Here is a 16,455-nt window from a genome sequence, read left to right on the forward strand (position 1 = left end):
TTGCTGGTTCAAACCAAATGATGCATCCAAGCCTCTCAAAAACCTCACTTCAGAACTACCAGTATCACAGCTTGGGCTGTTTCTAACATGTTATTGGAGAAACAAGGATGTGTGTGTGTGTGTGTGTGTGTGTGTGTGTGAGAGAGAGAGAGAGAGAGATATGGAGGTGTGCGATCACCTGTCTCTCCCAAGCAGAGGTGCTGTAGTGTGTTAGTCAGCTTTCTGAAGATAATGCCATTTTGGTGAAATGCATCCTATTTTCTCAGTGGAAAAATAGCCGTCCAAGTGAGGTATTCCCCTCTATTTCCCGGTAGCCAGTGCACAAGAGTCTTTCACTATAGAAACCGCAATCTCCTCCGCCATTTTGATTCTTCAATATGGAAAGTTCGGTAAGAGGTAAGCATTTTGAGTTTGTGTAATTAATCAGTCTGTTGTGTCTCTCAGCTGTGATGAGCCTTAATGCTTAAGTTGTTAGTTTAAAGCCGTTTAAAGCTATTTGCTAGCTTTAGAAGTGTAGTAGTAATACGGGCAATCACAGAGTGCTGTTGAATGAATACACTGAGTGACACTGACTCACTTCACATCACAAACTGGCCTTCACCTGCTGGATAAAATATGTAATGTCACAAAATTAAATGTAAAGAGACAGATATACAGTAGCTCTTAACTCATCTGCACTGCTTTTACACTTTAGTTTAGAACAGAAGGAACACAAGCGGAGTGATACACACAGTGAAGCGTCTGAGTGCTGATGGTGTGAGACTACTTATGGAACGTCTCTCGTCCAATCAGATTCGAGGACCGGAACTAACTGTTGTGTGTGTGTGTATATATATGTATGTATTTTATGCATGTTATTAAAATCAGATGACAGCTGGGACAAGTTTGTCATCTTGCCTTTGGACATGCTGAACTATCCAATTATTTTACTATTCAAAAGTAATTCTTAAGGGGTATATAGCTTTGAAATTATCTAGCAAAATTGCTACTGCATATTGATCTCAGAAATGGGTGAGTAGTTGATTCCATACAGTATTTCACAATTTCTATGAAATAGAGATCGGACCACAGAACAATAGCAACTGTATGCGGGGCGCACAGTCTGGTGCGGCTCTTGAATAGCCTCTACCAGCATGGGGAACTGACTACAGCAACACATAGTGAACTTGAAAGGTTTCTGTGCAAGTATACTCGTGAAATGCCAGAATGTGTGAAATAACCTACACACACTCACAGCGAAATCATAAGGATTCATACGACTTTTCTTAACTTGGCTACTTCGTATACTTGTATGAATTCCTATGACTTTCACTACAGCCAATGACATCGCTGGACATCGTTTGCGACAGTTACTTGCTTCTGTCACACACAACAGCTTCCTATCATGTTTACATGCTCTACTGATCAGTTAGGTTTAGGGAAGGGGTTTGGGTAAGGACATAATATTAATAAGCATGTCCTTAACCGCTCGTGCGTGAAACTCACACTTCCACATTAGACATCCAGGCATTTGCACGTGATGAAATCATACAAACTTATACGAACGAACTCGAACGAAATCATAGGAAATAGCCAACTCGTAAAATATGTCTTTTGCACAAAAGAACTTGCTGCAACCTTATAATGTAAAGCCTGCATCACTGCAATATTTGCAGATGTGAAACTTGCACAACAGTACTACTAAGAATAAGATGTAGGGTACCACAAACCCATATGTCTAGATGTAAATGTAATGAATTTAATGATTGTATTTATTGTTTTTCTGTGAAGAGTTCTATTGTTAATTGTAGGCTACTAATACATGGGTCTACTGGTGTAAATCTGAGGGAGTCCCATCGCTTTCCTTCATGTTTGACAGCGGCAAAACAAATGCTTGAAAAGCCTGAAGCAGTCGCAACATATCCAAGTGCACAGCTGCCTTTGTATCATCTCCACTGAAACAGTAAGTGTGTCCACCTAGTCTCCTCCACATTGTTCTAATTGCAACAGGCCTAATGAATCCTCATTTGTGTTTTTAGTTTACAGATTTATTGCACGACTATTTTAAACTTAGAGAAGTTTTCTTGCATTGTCTGAGGCAGAAAATTTAGACACAAAAAGAATTAAGGGTCTTCCAATACCCACAGGTTTCACCTAAATGTATGGTAGCCTATTTTTGTATAATTCTTTTTTTTTTTCTTGCTAACTGCCTATTCAGTTATTGTACACTAAAATATTTACATGTAATTGCATTTACAATGTAATTAACACAATTACATAGATATATAATGATGAGCTGTGAGTTTGCACTGTAAAACAACATCCAAAAATTCCGCAAATTGCATCGCAAAATTTGAGAAAAGCTGCAGAAAATTGTCATTTTGGGCCGCAAAATCCTGGTGGGACTGAATAACAATTGCACTTACACTTGCACTTGAATCCAAAGATTCAAACTGAGACTACTGAAGAGTATGGAATGAAATGTGCCATTGGGACTTGAACTTTAATATTAGGACTTGACTTTGAACATATTTACTTGAAATTGAATTTGCAGTTTTGATCTTGAATTACATCAAACTTGAAATTCAAATGTATGTGGCACGAATTCAGATCATTACATTTTTTTAATACACTGATTCAGGTTTTATATTCAGATTTGGGTACATTTGACAAAGACATTCAGGGTACCTGCAATCAAGCCTGTATGTAATCAGACTTCTTTTTTCCCAATTTGGAATGCCCAATTCCCAATGTGCTTTTAAGTCCTTGTGGTTGCATTGTGATTTGCCTCTATCCAGGTGGCGGAGGACGAATCCCAGTTGCCTCTGTGTCTGAGACTGTCAACCCGTGCATCTTATCATGTGGCTTGTTGAGCGCATTGCCACGGAGACGTAGGGCATGTGGAGGCTTCATGCTATTCTCCACGGCATCCATGCACAACTCACCACGCGCCCCACCGAGAATGAACCACATTATATTGATCACGAGGAGGTTACCCCATGTGACTCTACCCTCCCTAGCAACCGGGCCAATTTGGTTGCTTAGGAGACCAGGCTGGAGTCACTCAGCATGCCCTGGGATTCGAACTAGCGAACTCCAGGGGTGGTAGCCAGCGTCTTTACCACTGAGCTACCCAGGCCCCCCAATCGAACTCCTTCTTGACCAATCACAATGTAGCTCACAGTTCACATTTGGAAGAGTAAGGGTGTGAAAAGATTTTACCCCTACTGAGTTGAGCTCAGTTGACATTGGCGGCATAATATTGATTACCACAAAAGTAAATTTTGACTCTTTATAAAAAAGAAAAATCTGGATTCCATTGAGGCACTTACTATGGAAGTGAATGTGGGCCAATTTTAACATTAAAATACTCACTTTTTCAAAAGTATAGCCACAAGACATTGACAATATGCATATAAACATTATTTTGGTGTGATAAAATCAGACTAACCTTTTCTGTGTAAAGTTGTAAAATTGGCTATAACTTCGTTGACGATGCCATGATGATGTAATGTCAACAAACCCTAAAACGACTGTAAAAAATTATAATTTAAACAACTTTACAGCTCAAATAATACATGAGTTTTCACAGAATAATTCATGGAAGTGCTTTTATAAAATAATAAGCTTTACATTTCTGCCTTTAAACCCTCCACATACACTTCCATTGACAGTGCCTCACTGTTACCTTGATTTTTTCTTTTTTTAAAGGAGGGACGAGTCGAAATTATATTTTGTGGTGATCAACATTATGCCACAAATGCTGTCGATTCAGCTAACCTTATATTGAACCAAGAATATTCCTTTAATAGAGGGCTTATCCCCCACTCACATCCCCCAGCTACAGTACTGGTTGCCAGTCACTACTGTTAACAATAATGCTATATTAAATTGATATACTTTTTTTTTTTTTTTGTAAAACAAATTAAAGACTGCATTTTCCCAGCCAGTTTCTTTTATTCAAAAATATGAATACAAAGTGTTTTCATGTCCTTCGACAGTAGATGTCCTATATACAAAGCAGTCTAAGTTTCTCCAGTCTCCAGATGACAGTCATTGACAATACAGCCAATATATTGCTTGTTAGCATGTACAAGAAATGCTGTCTTTGTGGGGGGGGGGGGGGAGAAAAGAAAATGAAATTCTAATGAAATGGAAGATTTTGTGCTTTCAAAACAGTCAGTTGCACGGTTTAGTAAATACAAGCATTTGCTTGAAGAAATACAGCATTTATGAGCATTAATGAATTATCTGGTAAATTAAGAAACAAATACAGTAATATGGCATACTTACAGATATGATATTGTGATTTATTGGCCTGATTTGAAGTATTCTTGTGACCTCAAAATGCAGCCTTAAAACATTAGTATATGTCGGTATGTCACTTATTTCTTAATTAATTTTATTGGGGTAAACAGCTCTCAGCTGTAAATGTGATGACAGCAAGTTATCAGTGGATCTAAGCTGGTAAGGAAACTCTGCAATTGTAATGAGTTGCCCTATATTGACAACCATTCAACAGGAAATCTTTGGTTTCATATCCAGTATACTATCCTTGGAGAAAAATCATATTTATGTCACATAAAAATCAACATATTTGCTGTGGTGAAATGATAACCACTGACGTAGAATGAGAAATAAATACCTTATTAACAGTAAGGTAGAGGAATCTAATGTCCATTTAGTCACTGTGTATATTATCAGTACTAACAAAAGTTGTAAAATAGCATCATAGAGTACAAAACATTTTTTTCCCCACAATATAAATAACAACATCCAAATTGAACACTTCTAAATTGAAAAGAGAGCTACCATATATCTCTAAGAGCTAATGACATATTAGTTTCTAAATATATTTGGCCAAAATTATTTAAAGGCAAATGTACAGCAACATAATGATATAACATCACTCTTTAAGTGGATACCCGCAACATTCCCTTTAAATATACGTAAACGTAATTATTCGAAATGACAAACAAAAGGAGTCAGTAAATGATATGGCATAGACCTTTCATTTGCTTTTATCAAGGCAAGTTAGCATCTTTCGTTTGCAAAAGAACAATCAACAAAGCAGTAACAGTAACAAAAATAATAAATGCAGAGTCGTTCATTTCATGAAGTAAAAAAAAAGTAAAACCATTTTTTCAGTGTCTAGTTGTTCAGTGTATAACAAAGTTCAACTTTACAGCAAGTAAAGGCTTTTCTGGAATACTTTGGAGAATTTTTTTAAAAAAATCTGACAATGAATGTATAAAACAATCAAATGAGCATTATTACGTCAACATCTTTACATATATTTGTTTACATTACTTATATTAAAAATGTTAAAAAATGTAAATAAAGAAAATTATTTCCATACAGGGTCAATACGTTTATCGGTTGCAAATTCATCCTTTCCGACAAATCTAATGTCCTTCAGTTTGTGGGACCACAGATATACGGTTCTCTTCTCTCTTTACCTTCAGAGGTTCAGCAAAATCCTAAACAAGAGAGCCAGCCTGGTTTTGAGCTGGCACCATAATGGGTACGCCTCCCATGCGGGAGATGTTGGCAGCAGTTACCGTGATGGGCAGTATGGGTGGACGTGGAATCTGAGGCTGGGCTGAGGCTGTCCGGGGCATTGAAGTGTGCAGGGAGCCTCCATTGGTGCTTGGGGGTCCCCAGAGCCCACGGGGCGGGGTGGTGTTGGAGCTGTACCCTGGCAATGTGCGTTCCAGGGTGGAATCGCCTGGTGGGTGGGAGCGGTACCCGGCTGTGCTGCCTGTAGCCGTGATGATGGAAGCAGTGTCTGAAGCCGGGTGAGAGTGAGGATAATGGTGGTGGTTGTGGATGTCCCGTGGGTGCGGGCTGGTGTGAATTGACGACAGGGTGCCATTTTTAGAGATGATGTCGGATCCAGTGCCACTCTTGGCCCATGAGACACGTTTGGGGGCCTGAGCATCCTCCCTGTTACACACAACAATAGTTAGCATCCATCCTTCTCAGATTTATCCACACATGAATAAACATACATGCCTCATTCTCTCTAATGTAACAACAAAGAACTACTTGATACTAATCGTCTTACTTGATTTCATTGGCCAGATCTTCTTCTGTGTCTTTCCTTCTTGTCCACATGAAGACGAAGAAGAGAATGATCAGAATAAGACCCACAACACAACCCACCGTAGCACCAGCGATCACCCCGGCATTGGTCGCTGTACAAAAAAAAAAAAAGTATAATAAAAATATATTTATGGGTCTTTGACTTAAGGTTGTCCTTTAAGTTTAAAATCTAGTTCAAATTTGTAGAAATGTAATCTTTGTGTCTAAATTGGTTTCATTCATTTTTGAAAAACTTTTATTACATTTCCTACAAAAAAATTTATTTAATGACTTTCTGAAAGTAAAACTTATTAAAGTATCTTCCTTGCACCTTGAATAATTGTGTACACAACTTAAATCGTTAACTTTTCAATTAATCATTAATTTTCAAACACATTTTTCAAGGTACAAATAATTAAGTAATTATTTTATGAGAATTGCATTTTTTGTATCGCAATTTTCTTAAATAATTTAATAGATCTGAAAATGAATGTCACATCATACACCTATTTATACCAAAGTCTTCATCTTTAGACTACTTTAGTCACCAAATATTAAGCATTGTGCTTTTGACAAATGGACTACACAAAGTCATACATACAGACAGAGACCAAACATTTCTGCAATGAGTAAAAAGCAGTACATACAGGTGATAACCTCAAGGTTGATGTAGCATGTCTCTTCTCCTGCAGAGTTGGATGAAGTGCACACATATTTTCCTGACATGTTACTGCTTAGATTGTTCAGTTTCAAAGTTCCTGCTGTTTCATCTACAACACAAGATTTGTGTAAGATTAAAGTCAGACTAACTTGATGAAACACAAAAATATCTAAAAAATATCTAAATTTAGATATTTAGAAGCCAGAAATCAGAACCATAATAAAATATCTGAAACACCTGCAGAGTTGGATGAAGAAGCACGAGGTGTAATAGTAACCAATAAAGTATGAAAGGGATAGTTCACCCAAAAAATAAAAGAAAGAAAAAGACATACAGGTGTTGAACACAGTGACGAGTAATAGCTGGATTTTCATCCACATATTTTTATGCAAATGTTGGGATATCGCATAAAAAATGCTGGATAGAAACACCAAGATGCAAATAATATCTCCAAAATGTTCATAAAACAGAAATGTAAATGTAAAACTTTGCTTGAAGTGGGTATACTTTTTTTGCTTTTTAGATAGAAGATATGCGCCAAACTCCAGTAGAATTTATATATGAACACAGATCAAAAAAAGTCATGTGACTGAATAATCTGTTCATAACTGGACAAACTAGCAGATCAATATAATTGCATGGCATCTCGGATGTTGCTCTGGTCATTCTTAAATACAGGAGCCAAAGCCTGCGTAGAGATTGCGGAGCAAATAAGTAGAATATAAACTTGAACTGTGCTGAAGAGTAGGTTTATTGACAATTTTGGAACTTCAGACACAAAGAAAAATATCTCCATTAGACTCCAGTGGTTAAATCTATATCTTCAGAAGCAATATGATAGGAGTGGATGAGAAACAGGTCAATATTTACTATAAATTTTACTATAAATTCTGCTGCCAGCATAGTAGGTTGTGATGTGCACGAAAAAAGTGAATCGGCAAAAACAAAAGAAAAATGTGAAAGTGAAAATGGAGATTGACAGTAAAAAAGGACTTAAATATTGAATCTATTTTTTATCCACACCTATCATCTCGCTTCTGAAGACATGGATTTAACCACTGGAGTGTTTAATTTTATGCTGCCTTTATGTGCTTTTGAGCTTCAAAGTTTTGATCACCATTCACTTGCATTGTGAGGACCACAGAGCTTAAATATCCTTCTTAAAATGTTTGTTTGTGTTCAGTAGCAGAAAGAAAGTCATACACTTCTTGGACAGCATGAGGGTGAGTAAATGATGAGAGAATTTTCATTAATAGGTGAACTATTTCCAAACAAAACTTTATTCTAGAACTCACATGGGGAAGGAAATTTCAGATATCTTATTAACAAGATTACTGCCACTCAGAAGTAATGATGCACCTCAAAACTTCTTGCACCTATTGCACGCAATGATGTGCCACCTTGCTTGTTAACTGACATTGGTTCCTTTTACAAAAACAAAATCCATACAAACATATTTAAAAATACAGGCCCACCATCTGATGTACCCTAAAGAGGCTTTTTGGCTAAGAACATATCTATTCCTGTGGATATCCAGTGAATCAAAACTTACATAATAGCTATTATATGGTTTAAGACTTTAATCTCAGCCCCTAACTTTTCCCCAATTGTGCATTACAAAAACATTGTCAACATGGTGAAAATTAGGAGGTGCCTCTAGGTAGAGGGACACAACATGGCAATAAGATTATCAATAAATAAAATAAAAAGACTGGAGGTAGGCTCACTTAGTGAGGGAGAAAAGAAGACCTCTGAGGTGGGGCTGGTCCTTGTCCACTTGTATTTGGGGGCCGGTTTACCAGCATCGGAATTACACGTGAGAGTGACGTTTTCTTTGAGAACTGGCTTTCCTTGTAGTTGACACACCGGCACAGAGGGAGGGACTGAAAGAGACAGGGTGGGTCATGTGATGTGTAGTAACATACATAAATCTGCAACATTTAGAGTGGTGAAGACATTTGTAAGCAGCAGGGTTGTGCACCGTTCAGAATTGAATTAAGAATGCCCTTTGGAATCCGAATTCTGGAATTTTAATTTGTATTCAGGCATCAAACAGGACTGAAAATTCAGTATTTGAATTGAAGGAAATATAATAAAAATTTTATTCAAAGAAATACATATGATCGCGGGTCTAGTTTTTAATTTAGTTTAGTTTTCCAATACACAAAATAGTAACCTATTTTTAAGATTTATGCACTTCAATTTCATAACAAAATTTCATCAAATCGAATTGTGTAATTTTTAACACCGTTAACTTAAAACATAAAATATTTAGTTTATTTTATTTTGTTAAGAATTTCTCAATTCAAATTGCTGGAATTTTGTTATGAAATTGAAATGCGTAATTTTCATATTCTTTTTTGAGTGTATGAATTACCCATAAATGTTATAATACATACAACATATGGGATATTTCTAGAAACATTAGATAGATGATATTAACAAACAGAGACAAAGGGTCTTTATTAATAACAAATGTTTGCGGTTTGTATTTAGTTTATATATATATATATATATATATATATATATATATATATATATATATATATATATATATATATATATACACATTTTATGTATTTTTTTTTCCATCATATTTATTACATTTGTATTCAGTTGACTCCAGCCAGGTCTCCTAAGCAACCAAATTGGCCCGGTTGCTAGGGAGGGTAGAGTCACATGGGATAACCTCCTCGTGATCGCTATAATGTGGTTAGTTCTCGGTGGGGCGCGTGGTAAGTTGAGCGTGGATACTGCGGTGGGTGGCGTGAAGCCTCCACACGTGCTATGTCTCCGTGGCAACGCGCTCAACAAGCCACGTGATAAGATGCGTGGGCTGATGATCTCAGACATGGAGGCAACTGTGATTCGTCCTCAGCCACCCGGATGAGGACTTAAAAGCACACTGGGAATTGGCCATTCCAAATTAAAAAAAAAAAAAAAAAAAACAAAAAAAGTAGTGGTTCTAGCTTGTATGGCGCCCTGGGCGAAACCCACTGCAACACGCCCTCAAAGGGGGAGGGGGGTCTGTTGGGGTGCCTCATGCCACCCCACTGCAAGATGCCGCCCTGGGCAACTGCCCATGTGGCCCTAGCCTAAATCTGCCACTGTTTGTACTGATTTTAAAAAAATGATTTAATATGTAAATTTCTTCTTTAATCGATACTGTTATTTGTTCTGACAGTACTGAACTTGGTTTAGAGATTTAAAAATGTCAAATTATAACTAATCATAAAAATAAATAGGCATTGTTTGTTAAAATTAATGATGCAATTATTTGTTTAGTTGCAGAACTTGTGATTGTGTTAAATTTCAGTAAATTCCTCATCCTTTCATTCCAATTCAAATTCCAACTCATAAATTGAAAGGAAGCCAATTCTTAAATTCATAATTTTGCCCAACCTTGGTAGGTAGATATGTTTGAGAAGGCACTGAATGTCCAGAAACATAAATGCACTTTAAGGGAAACACTTCAACCAATGTATGTGTGATTGTGTGTGATCTGTGTCTACTAATTCTGAAAGAGAATTAGGGGATGATGTGTGAGTTTATGCAACTTACGTGCTTAGGCATGCATGCTTTTGAAAATTTTCATGGGTGCACCACAATGTTGCAGTACATACGGACCTTTCACATTGAGGGTCAGTTCTCCGGTGAGTCCTGGAACCCCAGGGATGATCACCTGGCACATGTACCGTCCTGAGTCTGACGCTTTTGTGTTGTTGATAAACAGGGACAGGTTGGTGTTGGGCATTGCATGGGTAAAACCGACTCGACCTGAAAACTGGGCTCTGCCCTGACTTAACTCTCCACCAACATACGAGATGACCTAAAGAAAAAGAGAGGGAGTGGGGTTTGGGGGAGGTAATTAGAAATATGGCATGGATGATTTTAACACATGTTGGACTAATGATATTCTGTGTTTTGTGTTATTGTGCTCCTCTTTCTGTCATTCCAATTCAGATTACAATACAAAATCTTGTAAGGCGTGGCTAATTCAGTACAAATTCCATCTCAATAGTTAAAGCTGAAGTGTGTTATTTCTGCGCCACTAAATAGAATCGTAAAAATAAAGATTATTTTCGAACAGCTTTTCCGAAGACTGTAAAAGAAAATCTACAAAAGCTAGTTTGCAAAACAGTTAATGTATAAAATAAAAAATTAATGCTTAATGACAAAAAGAATAATGATTCATGAAAGTTCAAGTTATAATCATTCTGATGCAGAGACAGAATTTGTGGGCAGGTCTAAAGGATTCATCACATCAGCTGAACCCTCTGTGTGCGGAGTTAATCTCAACTGAAGTAGGATATTACAATCTGCAGATAATACTGTTTTTTACTAAGTAATAAGATGCCATGTCATTCAAAATGAAAGACAATTGCTGCCAAGAGTGGACATTTCAATCACTGTATTAGAGTTCTTAAGGTAAGATGAGCAGGCATACGAGTGTGGTCTGCTGTGATGCCATGCTTAACTTGCACGAAACACTAAATTATGTAATTGGAAGTCAAAAGGCAATAAAAGATATCTTGAGAATATTTTTAGGTATTTTGAGAATATTTTTTGAGAGGTACTTTTAGCACATTTGTATTATTATCAGTTCATAACAGTTTGAACAGAAAAGCATGTTCTTAAATAATATGCAATAAAGTATCTTCTATTGGTAATCCAAATCTTAACATGCACAGATGGTTCTGAACTTTTTGGCATCTGCACAAAAATTCACAAATGACTACAATCCCACCCACAATTCCAGACCATTTTGAAATCTAATTTGGACTGACATAACATTATCGGATTTCATTATAAATCTATGCAGAATCCTTGATGGTGTGCTAAACTGGAAACATGTTCACACGAGTCAGACATAAGTGTGTAGGATAATGAAGTTCATGTGCACTCTTGACCTTTGCCACACTCTGGAACTCAAGAGCCCGTGGAACCAGGAAGAGCAGGTATAGCCATTATATTACATTACTCACATGTCATGTTACATACTGAGATGTAATCTAATACTATAAAGCATCATTATGGACTGAACTACTGTACATGAGTTGGTGAAAGAATTATGTTGAGTATCAATGTTAGTAAATTTAATATAAACTATTTAATCATTATTTAATCATTTTCCTTTTATTGTACTGCTCTGCATGTGGTGTAAAAATAACACCTCTTCACGATGATAAAAATCACAATAATACACTTAATCTTGTGATTTATTGCTTTCATTTCCAATATTAAGCGTTAATGACATCTATCACATCTGAAAATCCTATGACTCTAATTTCTAGAGCTCTGGAAGTTAATTTCCATGTTGTTATAATAGTTTTAGTACCTTAATTTAATGCACTAAAAGTCTTCATATCAGCAGAAAAATTTCCATGAACTTAAATATTATATAGAAAGGAAAGTGTATATTTCAGGTGCTGTAACTGGCCAACATTACTTACTTTGTCTAAATAAATCATAATTTTATATCACTTTTTTTTTGCAGTAATTGCATTTTTTGCAGTTCACTTAAAGGAATAGTTCACCCAAAATTACAATTCTCTCATCATTTCAGGGCTCTACAGTTTGACGGAAAATTACAGTGTGCAACTGAAAAAATATGTAGGTGCATATTCGAGTGACCTGATTGAAGTAGGGTCTATTATAGAAAAATCTATTCTCCAATTAATCAATTCTGAGTGGCGCTTATGTGTGCGCCAGAGACAGATGTTAGAAACGCACATATCCTAAAGCCAAGCACATCCTACAAAACTGATCGCAGACTGGATGCATCAACCACACACCATTCATCTCCTAATGAAGCTACGATCTCAAAATTAATTCACAAACTCGCACACATGGCAAGGGAGGTGATCTCTTGATTATATGTCAACAAAAAACATGAAACACGAGCTTGCGCTTGTTATTGCGTTAATTTGCACAACAATGAAAAAAATAATGATGAGACAGCGGTTCGGGAGACGTGGGTGATGTTTTTATTTTCCAATTCGTTTTTTTGTCTGCTGCTTCCCAATGTCTTTCACTCTTGTGCTCTTTCATTTGCTGTTGCACATTGCCGGTCTTTCTCTCTTCGGGAAGTTCACGCACACCTGACAGCTCGTTAGATAAATGTTAAGCAGGTGAGACTTCTACTTGCAGAGCAAACAGATGGAACAGCGGATACGAGATGCTTGACAGATTTTCTAAATAATAATACCGCTATTTGTGCTGCTTTTTCACCTGTGGTGAGGAAAGGAGAAGCTGACATCTGCACTCTCACAGAAGCAGATATCTCATGTAATCAATCTGGAGCACCAACCTGTAGTTATAGTTCAAATAAAAAAAGGCCTTGGATAGATTTATTCTAATTAAAAATGTAATACTATTAAATAAAAATGATTAACAATGCTTTAAAGATATAAAAGTTATTTAACAATCAGCTGAATTATTTAATTTAATAGTGTTGTGTTTTGAAAATGTATTTTCCTATTTATTTTCTTGTGTAAGGAGGTCAGTGTTGATCACTTTTTATAATGACAATACTGCCATACAAAAGGTTGCACAGTACACCAACAAAAGAGTTACTTGATTTGAGTGTGGATTTTGTAGTTACTGCAATTTTCTCAAAACCTGGTTATAGTTGAGCAAGACCTGTCTGTCACAGGGGAATTTACAGTCTAAGAACTTCAATATTGATCAAAATGTGAAGTTACTGTGTTTTGCCTTTGCGCAGCAGAATAATCAATAAGAATTTTTTTTTTAGATGTATCAGGAATCGTTTTGAAATCGGACTGTGACTCCCAGAATCAGATCGAATTGTGAGGTGCCTAAAGATCCCCGACCCTAGATTAAAACTCATTAAGTTTTGTATAGTACAATCGTAATAAAAATTCCCAAATGCATTTACACTGTGCAGAAGTTACGTTCCACACTGCGACTGGCTGATTTTCATCCCTTCAGTCAAGTGCGATAAACTTGTGTTAGGCGTTTTAGTCAGCTTGAATGAAATGAAAAGCAGCAAATTTCAATTTTAACTTTAAAAGTTAAAAGTTTACAAAGCCTGGCCAACTAAAATATGCAGCATCTGATTGTTGCACATTGTGTGACAGGAGCATTTATTATGTTCAACAGTGCAGATGTCAATTTAGAGTTCTTAAATACATTTAAGAGGACCACACTTCAAAGACTGACCATTGTATTTTTATATATTTATGTTCACAAGGTGAAACAGGTTAACATGAGCTGCTGTTGTTTTTTTGCAGACTGCCTGTCAAATTAACTGAAAATATTAAATTTGGTTTATAACTCCTTTGTCATGACTTAACACTATGTTCCTGAATTTAGTCATAATTGATGAGCTCAGTTTTCTCATGCCTTTTTGTGCATGTTATATTGTGGCACATTAACTTTACCATCGCTATAAAAAACTGGACTACAACTATGCTCCTAAATTTTTGACTGTGCTCCCAATTTGTTTGTTTTTTAAAAGAGCCCTGGATTTATTCACCTTCATGTCATCCCAGATGAGTTTGTCTGACTGACTTCTGCTGAACACAAATGAAGTTTAAACAAACAAACAAACAAACAAACAAAAAAAAAAAACCTCAGCTCTGTAGGTCCATACAATGCACGTGAATGGTGGACAGAACTTTGAAGCTGCAAAAAGCACATAAAAGGCAGCATAAAAGTAATCCGTATGACTCCAGTGGATAAAATTAATGTCTTCAGAAGTGAAATGATAGGTGTGGTTGAGAAACAGATCAATATTTAAGTCCTTTTTACTATAAATCTCCACCTTTGACCAGCCCTGACCAGCAGGTGGCAATATGTACAAAGAATGTGAATCACCAAAAAACAAATGAAGAAGAATGTGGAAGTGAAAGTGAAAGTGGAGATTTATCATAAAAAAGTACTTAAATATCTATGCATTTCTTACCCACACCTAACATATCGCTTCTGAAGATATGGATTCAACCACTGGTCATATGGATTATTTTTATGCTGCCTTTATGTGCTTTTTTGAGCTTCAAAGTTCTGGTCACCATTCACTTGCATTGTATGGACTAACAGAGCTGAGATATTCTTCTAAAAATCTTTGTGTCCTGCAGAAGAAAGTAAGTCATACACATCTGGGATGGCATGAGGGTAAGTAAATGATGCATGATTTTAATTTTTGTGTATATTATTCCTTTAAGTAGTCCTGCTGTGTACCAAATTAATCTTTTGATAGTAAAAATATTCCTTGTAGTCTCTTAATTAATAATAAGTAATTAATAGTGTATGTATATTAATTGTACAAGAATAAGTAAAGAACAAAAAAAAATAGTTTTAGATGAAACAATATCACACAAAAGGACAATGCAGTCACTGGACTGTAAAAAGTGTTAACCTGCAGTTGTTACTATAAAAGGAGCTATTTCTACTTGACCCAACCCTTAAAATTGGTTTTGTTATAATATTTTTGATTTGAATAAAACCACTTAATTTAGATGTTACAACATAATGCATATTTTGTAGGATAACACTTAAAGTGGGCTTCAAATTTCCTATCAACTAACCAAACACATATCTAACAAATGAAAGTCACCATTTCTGTGTTGCTGGACATGTAGTTCCAGACGACAGTATTTTTCTGAATCTCAGCACCAGTGTAAGAAGCCTGCAGCACTACCATCTTTCCCTGGATTACTTCTACATTTTTTTGAGGCAGCTGAAGTTGGGCCAGGTCACCTGCGATGAGAGAGAGAGAGGAAAAATTAAAAGAAAGATCAATTAACAACTTGTAAACCACAAAACATTGACATTTAAACCCGTTGACGGACTCAGTGTTAGTATGTCCTTCATAATCCACAAGTCCATGTGCACTAATTTGAAACACCCTCAAATATATCCACAAGAAACTTACACTCCCCCAAGTGGAGGTAAACAAGCTGAATCCAGCTGTCCTTATTGTCAGTCTGTTCCGCCAGCTTGGCCAGGGCGCTTCGGCTCGGCTCCCGGAGAAATAGATACGTACCACACGCAAAGACTCATATGAGAGAATCTGCTCAAATCCTCTCGTCTTTCAGGACTTCAGATGAAAGTCAGCAGGGGCAAAAAAAAAATTTGTGACGCAGATGGTGAGCATCTTGTTTCAGGCTTAGTGGAAGGTAAAGCGAGAGAGAGAGACAAAAATGTTGTCCATGGACCCCGAGTAGCATTTCCTTACTGCAATGCCCCTCAAAGCCATGTGTATGTCGAATCCCCCTCCATTAAGTGTAAACCCACTAATCCTTCAACAAGAATCCAGCTTGCACTTGTTTTTTGTTTCTCTGACATTTTGTTCTTCTGTATGTTGTTACGTTTGCAGGCTGGTGCTAGCCTGATTAGAAACTATCTACAGGGACAGAGTAATTGCTTTGACTGACCCTGTGGTGCAACCGTGCAATATAAAGCCATTGTTTACGGTCCATTCAGAAATGTAGCCTGTAAGAGTGCTGGATAAAAACTAAAACGCATTATGATGTTTAAAAGATTCAAACTAATCTGCTTTCGCAGAAAATCTTTATCAACATTTCATCTTAATGGTCAAGGGGGAAGGTCCAAATCTCTGGTAGTGTTCCCTCCAGATTTATACTAAAATCTTTTGGTTTTGTTTACCACAAATAATTTTATAGAAATTATTCAAAAATATGTGAAAATTATTGTTGCCAGGTCACTTATAATAGTGACATGAGGTAAACAGAGAGGATACACACAGA

The 16,455-nt window shown here is 36.5% G+C and overlaps 1 protein-coding gene across 1 annotated transcript in view; it reads right to left on the reverse strand.

Moving 5' to 3' along the window:
- Positions 1-3,924: 3,924 nt before the first annotated feature.
- The window catches only part of esama (endothelial cell adhesion molecule a), a 69,497-nt gene continuing 56,966 nt past the window's right edge, over positions 3,925-16,455 (reverse strand). Inside the window, exons 2-7 of the mRNA XM_051684345.1 lie at positions 15,303-15,445; positions 10,352-10,553; positions 8,452-8,607; positions 6,711-6,833; positions 6,047-6,176; positions 3,925-5,925 (exon numbers count right to left, since the gene is read on the reverse strand). Coding sequence (XP_051540305.1) covers positions 5,460-5,925; positions 6,047-6,176; positions 6,711-6,833; positions 8,452-8,607; positions 10,352-10,553; positions 15,303-15,445 — 1,220 coding nt within the window. The 3' untranslated portion in view covers positions 3,925-5,459. The remainder of the gene's footprint in view (positions 5,926-6,046; positions 6,177-6,710; positions 6,834-8,451; positions 8,608-10,351; positions 10,554-15,302; positions 15,446-16,455) is intronic.

The sequence above is a fragment of the Myxocyprinus asiaticus genome, chromosome 42 (assembly GCF_019703515.2).
Source record: "Myxocyprinus asiaticus isolate MX2 ecotype Aquarium Trade chromosome 42, UBuf_Myxa_2, whole genome shotgun sequence".
Classification (NCBI taxonomy): domain Eukaryota; kingdom Metazoa; phylum Chordata; class Actinopteri; order Cypriniformes; family Catostomidae; genus Myxocyprinus; species Myxocyprinus asiaticus.